The 16,110-nt window shown below is 35.7% G+C and overlaps 1 protein-coding gene across 3 annotated transcripts in view; it reads left to right on the top strand.

The window, feature by feature from the left end:
* Window positions 1-16,110, top strand: part of STK3 (serine/threonine kinase 3) — a 130,174-nt gene that overhangs the window by 23,475 nt on the left and 90,589 nt on the right. For all 3 annotated transcript variants that reach the window (XM_030234620.2, XM_030234618.2, XM_009087113.4), the window contains exons 5-6: window positions 1,296-1,460; window positions 1,864-2,031. In XM_030234620.2, the coding sequence (XP_030090480.1) occupies window positions 1,296-1,460; window positions 1,864-2,031 (333 nt within the window). The remainder of the gene's footprint in view (window positions 1-1,295; window positions 1,461-1,863; window positions 2,032-16,110) is intronic.

Raw genomic sequence — 16,110 nt, 5'->3', positions numbered from 1 at the left:
GTTGAATCCAGGAACTGTTTTGTTAGAAAAATTATTTGGCAGACAGGTTTGTTTTCAACTAAGATCTGTCTGTTATAGTTGTTCAGTGGAAGAAGGGCTGAAACACTGTGAATTACTGCTGTACATTGCAGGGAAAGGAGGAACTGGAGCTTGGGACTGCTCTTTAAATAAATGTGTAGCTGTGCCCTTGGGCTCCACACCTAGGTTTTGTGAGACTGGATAGAAGCTGCAACAGGGAAGTGGTTCTGTTTGTTAAATAATTAAAACTTGTGAGCAGCTCAGGTGCTGATAATCTTGCTGACTAATATTTTTTTTTTTCCTTTTTGTTGATTCATTCTTTTGTCTTAGAGTGATCATGAATGGGTTTTTTGTTTCTTACGGGCTTTTGGTGGCGTCTGCTTTTTGGAGGAAGGTGTGGATGTCTACCAACACTTTCAGAACTGAAACTGGAAGGAATTGCTAGTGCTTAATTTATTTTCTGTGTAGGATTGGAAAAGTAGAGGAAAGAGGGGAAAAATGCAACCCAGCATTGCAGCCAAGTATTCATCTTCACTTTGCTAGTTTCTTGCATTTTTGAGAATGTGTGAGGTTCATTTTAGTTCTACTATTGAAGCATCAGTGTACTGTAATTACTTGGCATTTCAGTTGTATGGATAGTTTTTGTATTTCCTTGAGCAGTTGCATCACATGGAATGAGTTACATGTGCGTGTTTGTGCTTTTATTCAAGAACAAATGCCGATGAAAACCTGAGAAGTGTTCTCAAGGGGGTCCGGTACCTAAAAAAGAGACTCTTGCTGTGTCTCTGATAACACTTGTTCAGGAGCTTATGTATTCCTATTTTGTTGATCTAAAGTGATGAAGATAAACAACTGCTTGCTGATGACTTACTCAAGAGTTTGTGTTATTTATGAAGCAATAATACAAAATATGTCTCAGTTTTTTCACTCTGTTATGTTTTCTTTCATAATGAAATGTCTGTCATCTTTTTGCCAGTTGACTTGCATTTTATTGTAGCATTTGTGATGGCATGTGACTCTGCACTATATTATAGTTAAGAAAAGCATTTTGGCCTGCCAAGTCTACACAATATCTTTTTTCTCTATAAGTTGGCATTTAATAATTTATTTTTTATTTGGGTTTTTTAGTTTTAAAACGGAAATTTTTCTGGTCTGTTAAAAAAAAAGTCAAGCATTGTGCTCCTTACAGTAATCACTATGAAATAGTCATGATTTAAATAAGTCAAATATATGGACATTATGTGTATACCTGAAAGTGGTTTTATGTTTTCTTGCAGCTAACAGAAGATGAAATTGCAACTATTTTGAAATCTACTCTTAAAGGACTTGAATACTTGCACTTTATGAGAAAAATACATAGAGATATAAAAGCTGGAAACATCCTTCTGAACACTGAGGGACATGCAAAATTAGCTGATTTTGGTGTGGCTGGCCAGTTAACAGTAAGTAACTGTGGAAAGATAATTTTAAAATGCTATAGTGCTCCCAACCTTATTCTTTCACCTTTGTCTTCTGCCTTGAGTTTTGTGTCTGAGCAGTGTCACTGCCACTAGGATAGTGGCAGAACTAACATTCATGGTGAGTATTTAATGTGCTGGAGGGCTATTTAGTTTTTAGTTGTTTGTTTTTATAGCCCAGTGTATCAAATGCCTGGTAATCCCTTTAAATTTTAGTATGAGGTTTATTGTCACCTCTTTGGCCTCTGTAGACTGATGGGCTGAATCTGTTTGGTATTAATTGGAAGTCACTACCATTTGACTTTTGGGTAGATATAGAATTGATATAAAAATAATCTGAAAATAAGCATCTCTCTCTGGTTTAATTTCATAAATAATGTAATTACAGGATACCATGGCAAAACGTAATACTGTTATAGGAACTCCATTTTGGATGGCTCCTGAAGTCATACAAGAGATTGGCTATAACTGTGTGGCAGACATCTGGTCCCTTGGTATAACTTCAATAGAAATGGCTGAAGGAAAGCCTCCATATGCTGATATTCACCCAATGAGGGTAAGTGTGTTGGTGGCATTTTTTACTTGTTGTATTAAAAAAAAAAACAAAACCTCAAACCCACAAAACATTCAAAACCCCCTAATACTGGAATCATAAAGCTGTATGTTTATGAATAGAGATTTTAATACTAACAGTTTTTACTTTCTGTATTGCTTTCTCTTGACTTCAGTTTGCCTTTGTTTTAACAGATTTCTGTAAGGTTTCAGAATGCCTGTATCTCCACTTGAGAGGGAGCTGCAGCAGGATGCTGTTAATTGGCTTTGGGGTAATATATGGAATCTGTTTCATACTGCACTTGGGAGATTTGTATCACCAAGAGTCAGTCTGCTTTTGAAAGGCAGTTTTGAAACAAAGGTGACCTAAAGAAGAATTCCGTACTGTCCTATGGGACCAGTGCTAATATTATTATTATTAGTTACACCTGACAGCTTTTATTAGTGACTCCTAAGGTCTCTTAATGAATGAGTTTACTTTTTGCAAAATAAAATATAAATAGCATTAGTTGCTTTATGAGGAGTAGCAGTTACAAAGGAATTACTTGGAGAATCTAATGGGGAACAATGTGTATCTAGGGATAGCTTGATGCTGTTAGTCATGCTGCCATTATTTTGCAATGAGCTATAGAACAGCTGTGCTGGTTGCACTGAGCATCAATAAATGCTCCATTCTTAATTTGTTTAAAACCCATTTTGAATTAAGAAGGCACTTTATGTTGCTTAAAGCATACCTTTCTCCAGAAAAATCTTTGCAATTTGCCGCAAAATTGTCATGTATACTAAATTATTTTATTCAGTTTTATTTTGCTGGTGCCTCATGTGTCACAACTTAATATAAAGAAACCACTGTAGAAAGAGAAGGTGCTGTTCATATACAGTTACTGTAAGGTGATACACATCTGGATTCAAGTGTATTTAGTGCTATTTTTGTTTGTGGGGTTCTTCATTTTTGGTTTAGTGTGCTCTTTGGATGAGAGATGTTTCCTGAAATTTCTGTTAAAGCTGGTGGGTGATTTTCATTTAGAAACATTACATAATTTTGGAAGCAAAGTTTAATAGTTTTCCTGCAGCATATTTTTCTTCCATGTAATTAACTGTTTAAAAATTACAATTCAAACTAAAAATACTCAGGTGAAAGCTGAGAACAAAATAAGTATCTCTGGAGCTGGATTTTGATGGGAATTTAGGATGAAATAACCTGTAAAAATATTTTGAAGAATGATTGATGACAAATTAGCTACACTTGATCATGCTGGGATTTTTGGCTGTACTTTTAACAAAAACGCCTTAATTACATCTGAGTAACATCATTGTATCTAGTTGCACCAGCTGTTGAAAGGTGAGGACTACATTATCAGAGAGGATTTTTATGTGCATGACAATAGCTGCTTATAAATCAAAGGTCATTGTGTTTGAAAGCTCATGGATCTGTTTAATTCTTGCAATCAAGTGAATGCTATCAAAGGCCAATGTAATGTAACACAATTCTGGATTACATACAACATGCGTTCTTGTTAATAAATTACGTTATGGTTTTTAAGGGTTTGTATGTAGTTAGTACTCTTTTGTATATTTGATACCTCCAGTTTTTCTTAATTTTTATTAGTGAGTTGTTACAGTGGTTAACAAGAAATACACAGATTTAAGTTGCAATAGTTTTTCTGGTGTCATATGATACAGCTTCACAGGACTTTTGGCCATATGTAGATGCTTTGTTTTAGTTATGACACAGAATTGATACAGGCAAGCATGAAAGCTTGGGCAAATTTTCATTGCTTTTCCTAGATGTTGCTGGAGTTCTGTGGTATTTATGTAAGGCACAATTTTGTTGCCTGGGAATGCATAGTGAAATTACCATGCACACTGTTTTGCTGTAGGCTGGTTGGCACTGCCACAAAGGTAATGCACTGCCAGTAGGCCATTTCCTTGTCAACTGCATTTACAGCTTAATAGAAATATTACATGACTTCTTTAAACAAGTGTTTTGGCAGAGAGGAAATAGCAGATTCCATGCAAACAAGCATAGCTTCCTCTGCTTAACCACACTCTGACTTCTCCAAAGATTTGTACTACTTTCGTATGGGAAAGAAGTAGTGGGGGGTGCAAAATGGGATTTCAGGTGGGAGGGGGAAGAAGAAGCAGGTTTTTTCTGGTTAAGTAATGCTGTCATAGTGTATTTGGCTGTATCATCCATGCTATTTCACACAGAATGACTGGGTTGGAAGAGACCTTCAAGATCACCGAGTCCAACCCATGCCCTTACACCTCAACTAAACCATGGCCCCGAGTGCCACATCCAGTCTTTTTTTAAACACATCCAGGAACGGCAACTCCACCACCTCCCTGGGCTGGCTGTTCTAGTACTTTATCACTCTTTCTGTAAAAAACTTTTTCGTAATATCCAACCTATATTTCCCTTGGCACAGCTTAAGATTTATTTCACTTGTTACTGCTGCAAACTTGAGTTCAACAGGAGCTGTAGTTGTCACACTTGGTTTGAGGCTCAAAGGTCAAGAGCATTTGCCAGCTCAGTAGTTTTAATGCTTTATTCACCTAAGAATTATGGACTGTCTCACATACTCAATGTCAGAGTCCTTTTCTGCTTTTGCTAATGATGAAAAGTGAAACTTCTGTGTATTTTCTGTTTTTTTTAAAAGAAGGAGTATTTTCAGGTAGTTGTAAAGGTGAGAGAAATAGATGTCCTCAAGGTTGCCCTAAAACATGGTGATACAGCCACTAGAAATAGTAAGGAATTTGCTGATTTAAAAAAAAAAAAAATCCTAATATCAAACCTAAATAATTTAACCCATCTAGCAGGTCTGTGAAAGCATGTTGATTGCAGTGGACTGTGCAGCACCCTGGGTTAATGTGGCTAACAGTCTCTGCATCTGCCTTTGATTGCTCTGCTGTTATGAGCAGTTATCAATTTATGAGCAGTTAGCAATTTATAGTGGAACTAATTAAAGGGGACTTCATTGTGGTTCTAGGTCAAGACTCAATCTCTTCCTGTGAAGCTGCAGTGATGTTTTAACAGCTGAATTCCCATGTCCCCATTGACTCCAGCATATATGCTGTCCTGTAGTGATAAAATATTTATGTCCTAACCCAGACAAAACTTAATTCAAACCATTAACTGTTTTGTTCAGTCACTCCTCTGCATGTGATATCTATCCTTAGTGTTTCTAAATTCGCTATTTATAATCTGTGATGAGAGCACAGAGAATGGACTGTTTTACTGTAACATTTGTGATTTTGCTCTTTGTAAAAACTGGTAACATGTGAAATATCCTCTGTCTTTGCTAATTAGACCATGCTCTCAAATTCTCTTGTAAGAATTGTTTTTGGTGGAACATCCTTAAAGCTGCATAGTTTTCATATGATCCTTCTGCTGCTGGTATTTGACTTTAATAACAAATAGATTAATAACACTTTGCCATTAAGCTAGTCTTTAAACTTAAGCAGGGCTCTTTTTGAGGTCCTTCTCTAGGCCACCCTTACTAAAATTTTTCCTTATGTTCATGCAATGATGTGATCAGGTATTCCTGCAAGGCTGAGATTTTTATGCTGCTGTTAGAGACGTCCTGTCAGTTGCCAGGAGTTCCTGACCTTTCTGTTAAGAAAACACTAACATTATTGTGACCTCTCATGGAGTTTGATAAAGCAACTGATGTTCTGAAAAGTTAACGTGATAGAAACCTCCTAGAACTGGGCCAGAGAAGTTGTAGGAGCATGTAGTGGACAGAGGAAATGACCTGAGGGGAGTTCTTGCTTTTGAACCTTTTAGACCAACTGCAGAATGGCAATGTGTTTTATTAAATTTTTTCTTCTTTGCAAGGTGAGCAATAACTGACAGGTTGGTGTGCTTCAAATAAATGCTGGTAGCTCTCTTATAAAAGACAAGGAAATAAAAAGGCTAAAAAAGCCCAAATGCTTTTCTTTCATGCTTATCAGGCAGCTGCAGTAATACACATTGTTGTGGCATGGAAGAGGCTGGTGCTAGATGTGTTTTTCAACACTTCACAGTATTTGTCTTTGTTTCTTTATGGTGGAGTTTCTTGGAAGTGGACATGTGGGCATCACATGTTCTGCAGTGAATTTTAGGAAGCCAATTTGAACTGCTTCCATTTGCTTTAAGTTCAATCATGATATTTATTTTTCCATGGCACTTACCCAGATTATCCATGCCTCCTGCTTAGCCAGTGTCATTTCCACCCTAGACTAATCTGTTTGTAATAACCTTTTATTCCTGATGTATCTTATAACAAACTACAATTTCCCGGTTTTCTATTCTCGACATATTGCACTAAAACTGGAGATTGAAGTGAGAATTATTGCTCTGTAGGGCTCTAAGAAAAAAGAGGTGTCATGTGGAGCATGGCAGTCAGATTGGGACCAGTTTTGCAGACATTAAGAAGATGCTTTTCTGTATGCCTTTTGTGCCAGAAATTGAGGAAAGGAAAAAAGAAAAAAACACTTCTGTCTTTCTGTGCAGTCACTCTTGCATTTCTTCTCTCCAACAGATGGTGTTATCTCATTGGTTTCAGTTGTTTTCTTTCAGAGTTCACCTATCTTATCTCAGCATTACTGCTTTTAAATTAGACTAGGTTTGTAAAACTATATGGTTTTCTTTTTTTAGTGCCTTTGCTTATCTTAGCAAAAGACTTTGAATTAACTTCTAAAAGTCCTTTACCTTTTAAGAACTTTCCATGAGACACTGTTAATTTGTAACTTGATGTCTTCTTGCCTGCTGTGTCAAGATAGAGTGAGCTAATATTTAAAGAGTTTAAAATATGGATATTTGATTGTACATTGCTGTTCATTATTTTACTACTCTTCACAATCTTGTGGAAGAATGACAGTGAGCTGTGCTGTTTAAGGTGCAAGTAACACGTGTTTGCTGTGGGGACCCTAAGGCAGTGGTGTGATACGGCTATGACAGCAGAGGAATTGGAGAAGCATGTGTTCTCTTGCAGGGGTTTCAAAGAGCTGTTGTAAGACCTTTGCCCCTCTCTAGGCTTTAAATGGAATTTTTGTATTTGCTTTATACAGACCTAGATGCAGACAATGGGTGCAGAGGGGTGGTATTCCTCCCTGTTTCCATGCCTTTTCAACATCCATTTCTGCTGGAATGAGCGTTTAGCTGGTCACATGATAAGCTGGATCAGAAAACTAACCAAGTAACAAGAAGTAGCTTTTAATGATATTGTTAACCGGGTACTCCAACTAGTTGGGGACAAAAATGTGTGGTTGAGACTGGTAGAAGAAATAGCTCATCCATTTTTGGGCATCAACCAAGTTGATTTAGGTAGTTACGAAGCCAGAGTCTCAGCTGACTGTCTGTACATTTATTATGATTAAAACCTAGTAATTATTAAAAGAAACTGCAGAGCTTTTCTGAAATTGATCCTTAAAAATGCTTGTCCTAAGGGACAAACTGATATTTTTGTAGCGGTCCTAATTGTCCTTTGAGGCTTTTTCTGGCTAGGCATATTGATAAAATTAGACATCATTCTAGCGCTTTCATGGCTGAGTGTTCCCCCACAAAGCCTTGCTCCTTCTCCACTGCATTCTGTTCTTCCATCTTTAAATGCTATTGCTGTGATACAGCAGAACTTCTTGGGGGGAAACTTCCAGTGGTCTTCAATTTGCATGCAGCTGAAGTCAAGTTTTGGTTCATAATATATTTGTCTCTGGTACTAACTATAGCCAAAGTTTTAAATAGGTGTTACAACTGTATTCAAGAAAGAAACCCGTAAGCATGGCTTGCACCAGACTGTATTTGTCTAACGGAAGATAAAATATGTTCTCTGTACAGACTGAGAAAAAAAAGTTTGTTTTAAAGGAATTGCTTTCCACATAAATCACCATGAGAAAAACAAGTCCGTATTCTAATGGGATATGGAACATTTTTTCCTGGAGTGAGTAGTAGTAGTATGTGGTTCAGAACAGTTGAAACTCTGCTAATACCAGTGTTGATCTGTATCTTTGGTAGTTTACGTTTTTTGTTCAACAGCTTTTCAGGACTGAACTCTAAGGAAGTGTGACCTACTTACTTAAGAGTTCTTAACAAAGGAAAACTTTAAATTTTAATTAAATATACTGCTAATTCAAATTATAAACAACCTATTCACCTGCTCTGATCAAAACGTGAATAATTGCTGTGCAGGAATTGTTGTATGAATTGAAAACCAAAACAGATGGACGCAAATACATAAAAAAAAAAGGTGCTAAATGCTTTTTTATTCAAGATATATTTTATTTGTCAAAATAAATGTATTCACTTATTTTACTTGTGAAAATAAATGTATTTACTTATTTATTTTAAATGAATGGTCAGTTTTTGTAATGTGTGAACAGACCTCTTTGCCTGAACTGCTGATGGTGTGGTAAGTAATTGCTGAGGTGCAGACCAGGTCCTAATACTCTGTTCATGATCTGACTCCTTTCAACAAAGCTTCTGGAATAAGATGGTAAATGTTGGGCAAATTAAAATGAGTGATTGTGTACATTTGAACTTACATATCTGTGCATGTTTCCATTTATTGTGAGCAAATACCTGAGGTGATACCTAAATGAAATATTTGCATAGAGTTTGCTAGAGTCTTAATATCTAGATAATAGAGCTACTGATCACTGGGACAATTGCTGTAATTGTAACAATTGGACTTGATAGCTTATTTCATCAACTATTATTCTTTAATTGGGTGCATGAAAGCCTTTTTTTGATGGGTTGTTGTATGTACCTTAATGTGAAGAGATACATTTCTAAATTTTCTGGAGTACAATTAAGGCAACTGTTAACTATTACAGTAATGACATTTTTACTAGATAGAAAGAAGAGTTTTTAGGTACTTTTGTCAGCTGACATTACTTTTCATTGTGGCTGAGTTATTTTTAGTAGTGAATTGAAAACTAAATAAAGCGCAAATTGTGGCCCTACAGAAAAAATAATTTTCTTTCAAAGTTTCACTTGTGGCTCTTGGGCAAGCTGATCATAGAGGTGCAGAGATCCTTCTCTTTAAATTTTTTAAAATTCTTTTTAATTTCAAAGTGTGTATGGGTTTCCAAACTCAAAGCTACAATTTACGATTTTAGTTAAAATATGTTTGGTGTTCACTTATATATGTAAGTTGATTTCAAGTGCTTTCTTCCTTAAGCTCTTATTTTTTCTGGAAATGCTAGTCATAGATACAGACACAGTACACTTTGAACATAACTTCTTTTTTAATATGTAATGCTTGCTGCATTAATGCAGGCAGTGAATTTCCAAAGGATTTAATTTGCTAATTTGTTTGTGATCAGCCCTCCTATGGACTTGCTGTAGAGGTGAAAGGGAAAAATGACCATGAGTGAGGAAGTCAATCCAGGGAAGTGCTCTAGGGGTATAGTCTAATTTCTTGTGATTTAGAAATACGATTTCTTTCAGTTTTTCAGTGCGCCTAGCATAGAATTTTAATGAAAATTCCTATGGCATGGCTTAGTCAAAATATAAAAATGGACTGAAAAGAAATGGTGTGTGAGTTCTCCTCAGACACTGAAGACAAGTTTAGGGGTATCTGGTTACAAAACATATGAAATATAGCATGTGATATTTTATTTATTTCCTTAAATTGCAATCAACAGTTCATTGCTTGACTTTACCAGACTCAGTGAAGTGTATTGAGCCTCCTAGGGAATGATGTGCCAGCATGGCAGCATCCAGTTTCCAAGACTGGACAGCTTGCTATGCAAAGGGGATAGTATGTTTAACATCAGCCCATTTTATGTGAAAGAGAGATTTGTAATACCACTGTGATAAGATAGGAAAAAATACCATTTGTTCGCTGGCAAAACTTCAGCAATAATAACAATTTTCTCCCTAATAGCCCAAGGAACTTTTCAAAGAGGTTCTGCCACATGGCTTCCCAAGCAAAGGATTGACAGATCTCTTTGGTTTATTGAACTCTTTATTGATATGACATTAGGATCGATTTGCTGTGAAAACACTAGATTACTTGAGGTGTGCTCAGTGATTAAATTGGAGGATGATAGCATCCTATTCCTGTTCACATTAAAGCTTTTGAAAAAGTCTACAATGTGATGTATGTAATTGTTGTCTTCCTGTTTTTTAATTTACCTTCCTTTTTTCTTGCATCTCCCTATCTTGTTTTTCTTTTCAGTGAGGAGATATCTTGAAAGTTCATGTAACAAAACTGTTACAATATAAATAAAGTGCAATTAAAGAGTAGTTGCAGAATCTAGCATACATGTTTGACTGTGGCTTAGAGAATGAATTGTCACTCCTTTACATCACCAGAATTTTCTTTATGTCACTAGAAGTTTTGGAAGTAGAATAAATGTTCATTACTGTTAAAAATATAAAATCCTTACATTTTTTAATTATGTTAGGTTTGCTGGTGCATATGTGCAAAAAGGAAATGTTAATCTGTCATGTGTAATAAAGTAGCAGAAGCAGAGAATATCCGAAATTTGTACTGGAACTGGAGTTTAACTTGAATTAAATGGAAAACATTTATTGCATGCTGCTAAATGAGGATTTAATTAAAATTAAATTAGTGCATCTTTTTAGACTTACTCCTGAATAGGAAATTTGAGACGTGCTTCAGTTGATGGTTGGTTTTCTCTGACTTTGATTAATCACTTTCAAAGTAAGTGGAGGATCAGTACAGTAATTTTATAATTACACACAAGTGAGTTAACTTGAAACTTTTAACTAAAATAACTGTAAAGGGATTTTGATCTTGCTTAGTTTCATGTAATGCTGTGCATCTCCTGTGAGTGATTCAGATTCTTGGCAGTGCTAATCTGAAAAAAGGACCCATACCATGATGCTACCTATTTATTTACAAGGTGCTTCAGTGATAAATGTTGGACCTGGAAAATTTATTTTTCTAAGAGGTTGAAACAGTAAACAGAGGTTGAATGAAGCCATAAAATTAATGAAAATACGCTTGATGACTTGAGGGAGCACTGGCTCAAGGCCCATGCCTGTAAACATTGTTAAAGATTATTTGATAGAACTGTTAATGAGGGTAAAGCCCGGAATGTGTTCGGCAGACGTAGCATGGCACAGGATAACAGTATTCACTGTGGCTGAGCTGGCTGCTTTCTCCTGGGCAAACGTTAAGAGCAAACAAGCAGACAACATTCTACCAAAAAGCTTATTCGGAAGTTTTTTAATTGCTATAGATTTGCTCATTTATGATGTTAGTAAACATAGATAAGAGTGCAAAGCAAAATAATTTTGCAACTTGAAGATTTTAAGAAAATTTTATTTGAAATAGGCAATCTGTAGTAAATGATCAAGATTCATTAAATTTAAAATGACAATTTTAACATGACAGGACCTTTTTATTAATGAGCTTTACAGCCATTGTTATTAAAAAAAAACAACTTTCCTTCATTTGTACATGTCATTGTATGCTGAATTTATTCAGTTTCTTTTTAACCTGTGCTATGGATGTGGAAAATAATTCAGCAAGGTGTTTATGCACAGATTTAGGAAAATTAATTTTATTAGCAATTCTGTTATATCTTCCAGGATATTGTCAAGTATACCACTTTTAAGTCAAGAGCTACACATATTAGCTACAAATATACTAAAATTTCTTTTTACAATTATCTTTCAAGTTCTAGGGTTGGCACTAAATATGCAAGCTTAATTTTTATTCAGTCTGGCAATTAGCTTTATTAAAGAGGAGGGAATCTGTGTATTGCTTTTAATTGAAATGTCTGTTTGAATTTTTTGTATGCAACTAATGTCTTTTTAAGCCAAAAAAAACCTCAGTAAATAATTTTAAGACATTCTTGGAAACTTGAATTAATGTTTATTTATTAAAGTGCATTGTATATTCACTTTCTTAAATATGTTTTCTGTCCGTATAGCTAGTTGACCTAGAGGAAGTGCTTTAGAGACTTGACTGCTGTATTGTCAAATTCTTAGCACATTATTACAAGTTTTAAAAGCAGAAGTGTATTTACTTGGATTTTCATTATAGTGATATTTGATTTTTTTTTTAATATGTGGGAGAAAACCACAATCAAATTAGGAGGAAAATATTAAGCTTCTGTTGCTACTTACCAGAAGATTTTTATATGCTTTGAGCCTATACGGGTTGTTTACTTCATAAAGAATCTAAAAAATTGCTTATATTGGGGGATGGATAAAATTTGGAATGAGGAAAGCTTATTAAGACTGCATGTACCCTGTTTCTGTCATGGTATTATATTGCCTTAAAATGTACACTAGGTAATTTTAAAAGAGGATGATGCATATTTAATGAAGAAATTTATTTATTTAAAAGGAAGGGTTGCCAATCAGTCTAAATTTGCTTCAGTTAAAACTTGATGGTCTAAAGACAACTTATAATCCTTTTCTTGTTATAAAGTATTGTCGATTTTGTAGTAGTATCAGTTAAGTTTATGGAAACTTTGTTTTAAGGTGGTTTAAAATAGAAGTAAATCTTTAATTTGTATTTGATGGCACCTGTTTTCATTTTGTTTCCCTGGCAACACCAGTGGTATCAAAAATTGCCCATAGACCACCCTGGTTTTAGAGAAGAATGAAATCAGCCTGGCTCAGCCTTTGATTTTAGTGACTAAATTCTTAGACAAAGCTTTAATACACAGTCAGTACTTTACAAACTAGCTCAAATGATTTGGGTGTACAATTTGTGATCTTTTTTTTTTAATTAGAATTTTCTGTACTAATGCCAGTTTGTATTGTTCTGCTGTTTTTAAAATGCATTGAGATACAGGAAGTATTTCTGATACACTGTCTTAAAAAGTGTGTTTGAAAGCTGTAATAACTACCTGAAGAAAAGTAGAGTAAAAATTCATAGTTTTTAGATAACACAATATGTCTGCTTTTAAAGCTGCATGGATCCAAAGTTTTCTTCCAGATATAAGTTGTCATTATTTACATTCCCACGGGAAACAAAATCAACATGAGCGTTACCTCCAGATTCTGCTTTCGTCTATGCTTCTTCACCATGTCTGAGAATTCACCTTATGAAAATTACACATATGGTGTTCCAAATGCCACAAATCTTTATACATTATCAATTTGTGTTTCAGAAACACAAACATGGACATAATTCTTCCAAATACTGCTTATCATTACCTACTTGCCTGAAGAACTCTTCTGCCAGAAGCTTCATCTGCTGTGAGGAACTCCTCCTCTGACCTCCATGCTATACTGTTGACAATTAAATAAGGAAAAAGTTGGTGTTCTGGTGGAGCAATTCAGATTTTTAGTAATAGTTACAGGAACACTGGAAAGTCTGAGAAGTTTAAGGCATCTTATATTTTCCATTCTCCCCCAGAAACTTAGAATAATTTTGGAAGATAAGGAAGTAATCTGTTTCCAGAAAAGAGAGTACCTCTGATGGAGTTCATGGGTACCTGTGGTGCAGTACTTCCCAGTGTCCTGGTGCTGGGACTGGAGGCTTTAGAGATGGCAGCCCAGTATTTTCTCTACTGCTGCTCCTTTTCTCTTGCTATGAAAACGTAAACCAGATAGCATCAGCCAGCACAAGATTTGTTGGCAAACTGACATGCATGTGTTTAAACAGTCGTCTGTTTCAAGCAGCATGTTCCTTAGAAAATGTAATGATCATGAACTCTAACCTGGGGCAGAGGGCACATCTACACTGGGCAGGTACATCCAGACACAAATGAACTTTGCCTGTACTGTCCCCGTTTCATTTTTCTCCAGGAGTGTCTCTAGAGCAACTGTGTGCATACTGTAAATGTCTTGCTTTTTGTTTGTTTCTCTGAATAACATGACTTATTTGTGCAAGCTGTGTTTTTTGATATTTAGAAGTAGCTAGCATTTGATTCTTGGTGGTGAAAATGAGCATATGCAAGTTCCTAATTTGTAAAACATGCTGTTGTTAAACAGTCAGAGTAATTAAATTATTTAGAGAAATTGGCACAAAGTTTCTTAGAACTTGATCCTTCTAGCAGTCGTGTGAATTGTCATGTATAAATTGTGACTGTGGAGCAAGTGGTTGCATTGCCGCTTGCTTGGTGTGAAAATATGTGGAGTGTGCAGTAGCTGGAAGGTTCTTTTTAGACTGGAAATATTATGGTAAGCTGATGGTGCTTGAAAAAGCTCTTACTGCTGTAGGCCTGGGTGAATAGTAGGAATAAAATAGCAATGAATAGTATTGAATAAATAGTAGTGAATAAAAGCCAGAGGACCTGTCTGTTTGGATGGGTGTTGAAAAGTTGGGGAGTGCTCCCTCTGACAGCTGTGCTGGCTGAGGGCAGGACGAGACGTGGCTCCAGCTCAGGAGCAGTGCACTGCCCTGACATGCCTCTGTGCCCACAGTAATGTACCTGCCCTCTGAACTTGTTTCCCTGATTACCTCTCTGTGTGGAAGATACCTTCTGTTTCAGGCTGTGATTTATAACCTTTAGTACAGAATTCATTCACAGTGCCTGGACTGAGTGTGGACACAGAAGTGCATTTCACCAAGCAGCTAAAGCATATGCTACAGGATTTCTGCTGCTGGCTTGTTGACTTTGTGCATGTTCTGGTTAAATTAAGATTCAGTTCAGCATTAAGTTAGCTGATGCAAAATTTAACCTATTAGATTATTCTTTTTACAGTAACTTACTGCAGGAGAACAGTGTATTCTTCTGTGGTGTTTCTGATCTAGCGTTATGATTCCTAAAGTTGCTTTAGTGTTGTCTGGAAAGAACTTTGATAAAAATCAACTAGACTAACATGCCCATAATGTAAGAGTTTATTCTTGACCCCTTAGTACTTATAGATGAAGTCAGTGGGTATAATGTTAATTTTCTTAAGCCATTGTCATATATGTCTTCCAGGTATTATTTCATACACTGAGCATGTTCTTTTTCTACTGCTTTTTAATAGTCTAGTTGGGATGTTCCCTTGATTCCTTACCTGTATTCAGAAAATAAAAACATTGTTGGCTCAGCTTTCTTTCACACCTGAAGGGAACTTTTTTCCTGTAAAATTAACCTTTAATGTTAACAGAAGAGGAAGGTGTATCCTGAACATCATAATCACATTTGTTACACATTTAATGAATGACAGTTATGAGAAGACACATGGTGAGTAGAAGGAGACTGCTAAACCTGGCATAGACACAGGAACTTTTTTTTTTGCCTTTTGTAACACAACTTTGATCAAAAGATGCTCTTGGTGCATGTTGCTAAAATAAATAACTTTTGCACTCTAGAATTTCAGCAACTGACAAAAGTCTCCACCTTTATTGGTTTCCTTTGACAGTTATATTTATAAAATAGCCTCTCAGAGTGACTTTAAAGGCAGTAAACTGGATTACTAGGGGCCAAGACAGCAAATCTGGAGCTAAAAACAGACACTGAAAATATCTTGCTTTGTGTTTAAATTTGAGAATTGTTACCTAGGCTCTGCTACTGTAGTGTACACACACAGGATGGTTTGACTTCTGCATTATTCCCTTTTCTAGCTTTGTTTTGCTTTCATGATACGAATCAAAAACTTTATCATAACTTCAGCATTGCTATGGCCAAGATGGGCTTTGGTTAAAAAAATGTATTATTTATTTCTATTTCACTACTTATTTTTAAATATCTGGGGAATTTTACAATCATGTTAATAAGAATTCTACTAGACTTCTGACATTGAAATGGGAGCTTTTGGTTGCTATTGAGGCTTCAGAATTTATTAACAAATTCATCTGTAAGGGAAATTTGTTTAACAGAGTAAAACATTATGTTTCTAATGCCTTTGCATTTCAGATGGTGATGGTTTAAATTATGACACCAGCCCTGTGCCTTAGGGCTTGCAATTCTGTAACTTTTTTCAGATGCATCAACTAAGCATTGCCTAATTTGTTATGAAATTGGAAGAAAATAATTCTTACTAAGTTGTGCTGCTAACATCTGTTTCCTATAAAATACTGGTAATATGATAAGAATTGAAAGAATTGTGTGATTACTAGTTTCAAATAACCATTCCAATGATGGTCAACCAAAGATGTCTTTTCTTTCACTGAGGGAGTCATTTGAATGTATGGGGTGTTAAGTCCAAATGGCAGAGAAAGCTAATGCTGGTGGGGTG

This window comes from Serinus canaria, chromosome 2 (assembly GCF_022539315.1).
Source record: "Serinus canaria isolate serCan28SL12 chromosome 2, serCan2020, whole genome shotgun sequence".
NCBI classification, from domain to species: domain Eukaryota; kingdom Metazoa; phylum Chordata; class Aves; order Passeriformes; family Fringillidae; genus Serinus; species Serinus canaria.
The sequence above is the reverse complement of the archived record's forward strand: the minus strand, read 5'-3'. Positions and strand labels throughout refer to the sequence as shown.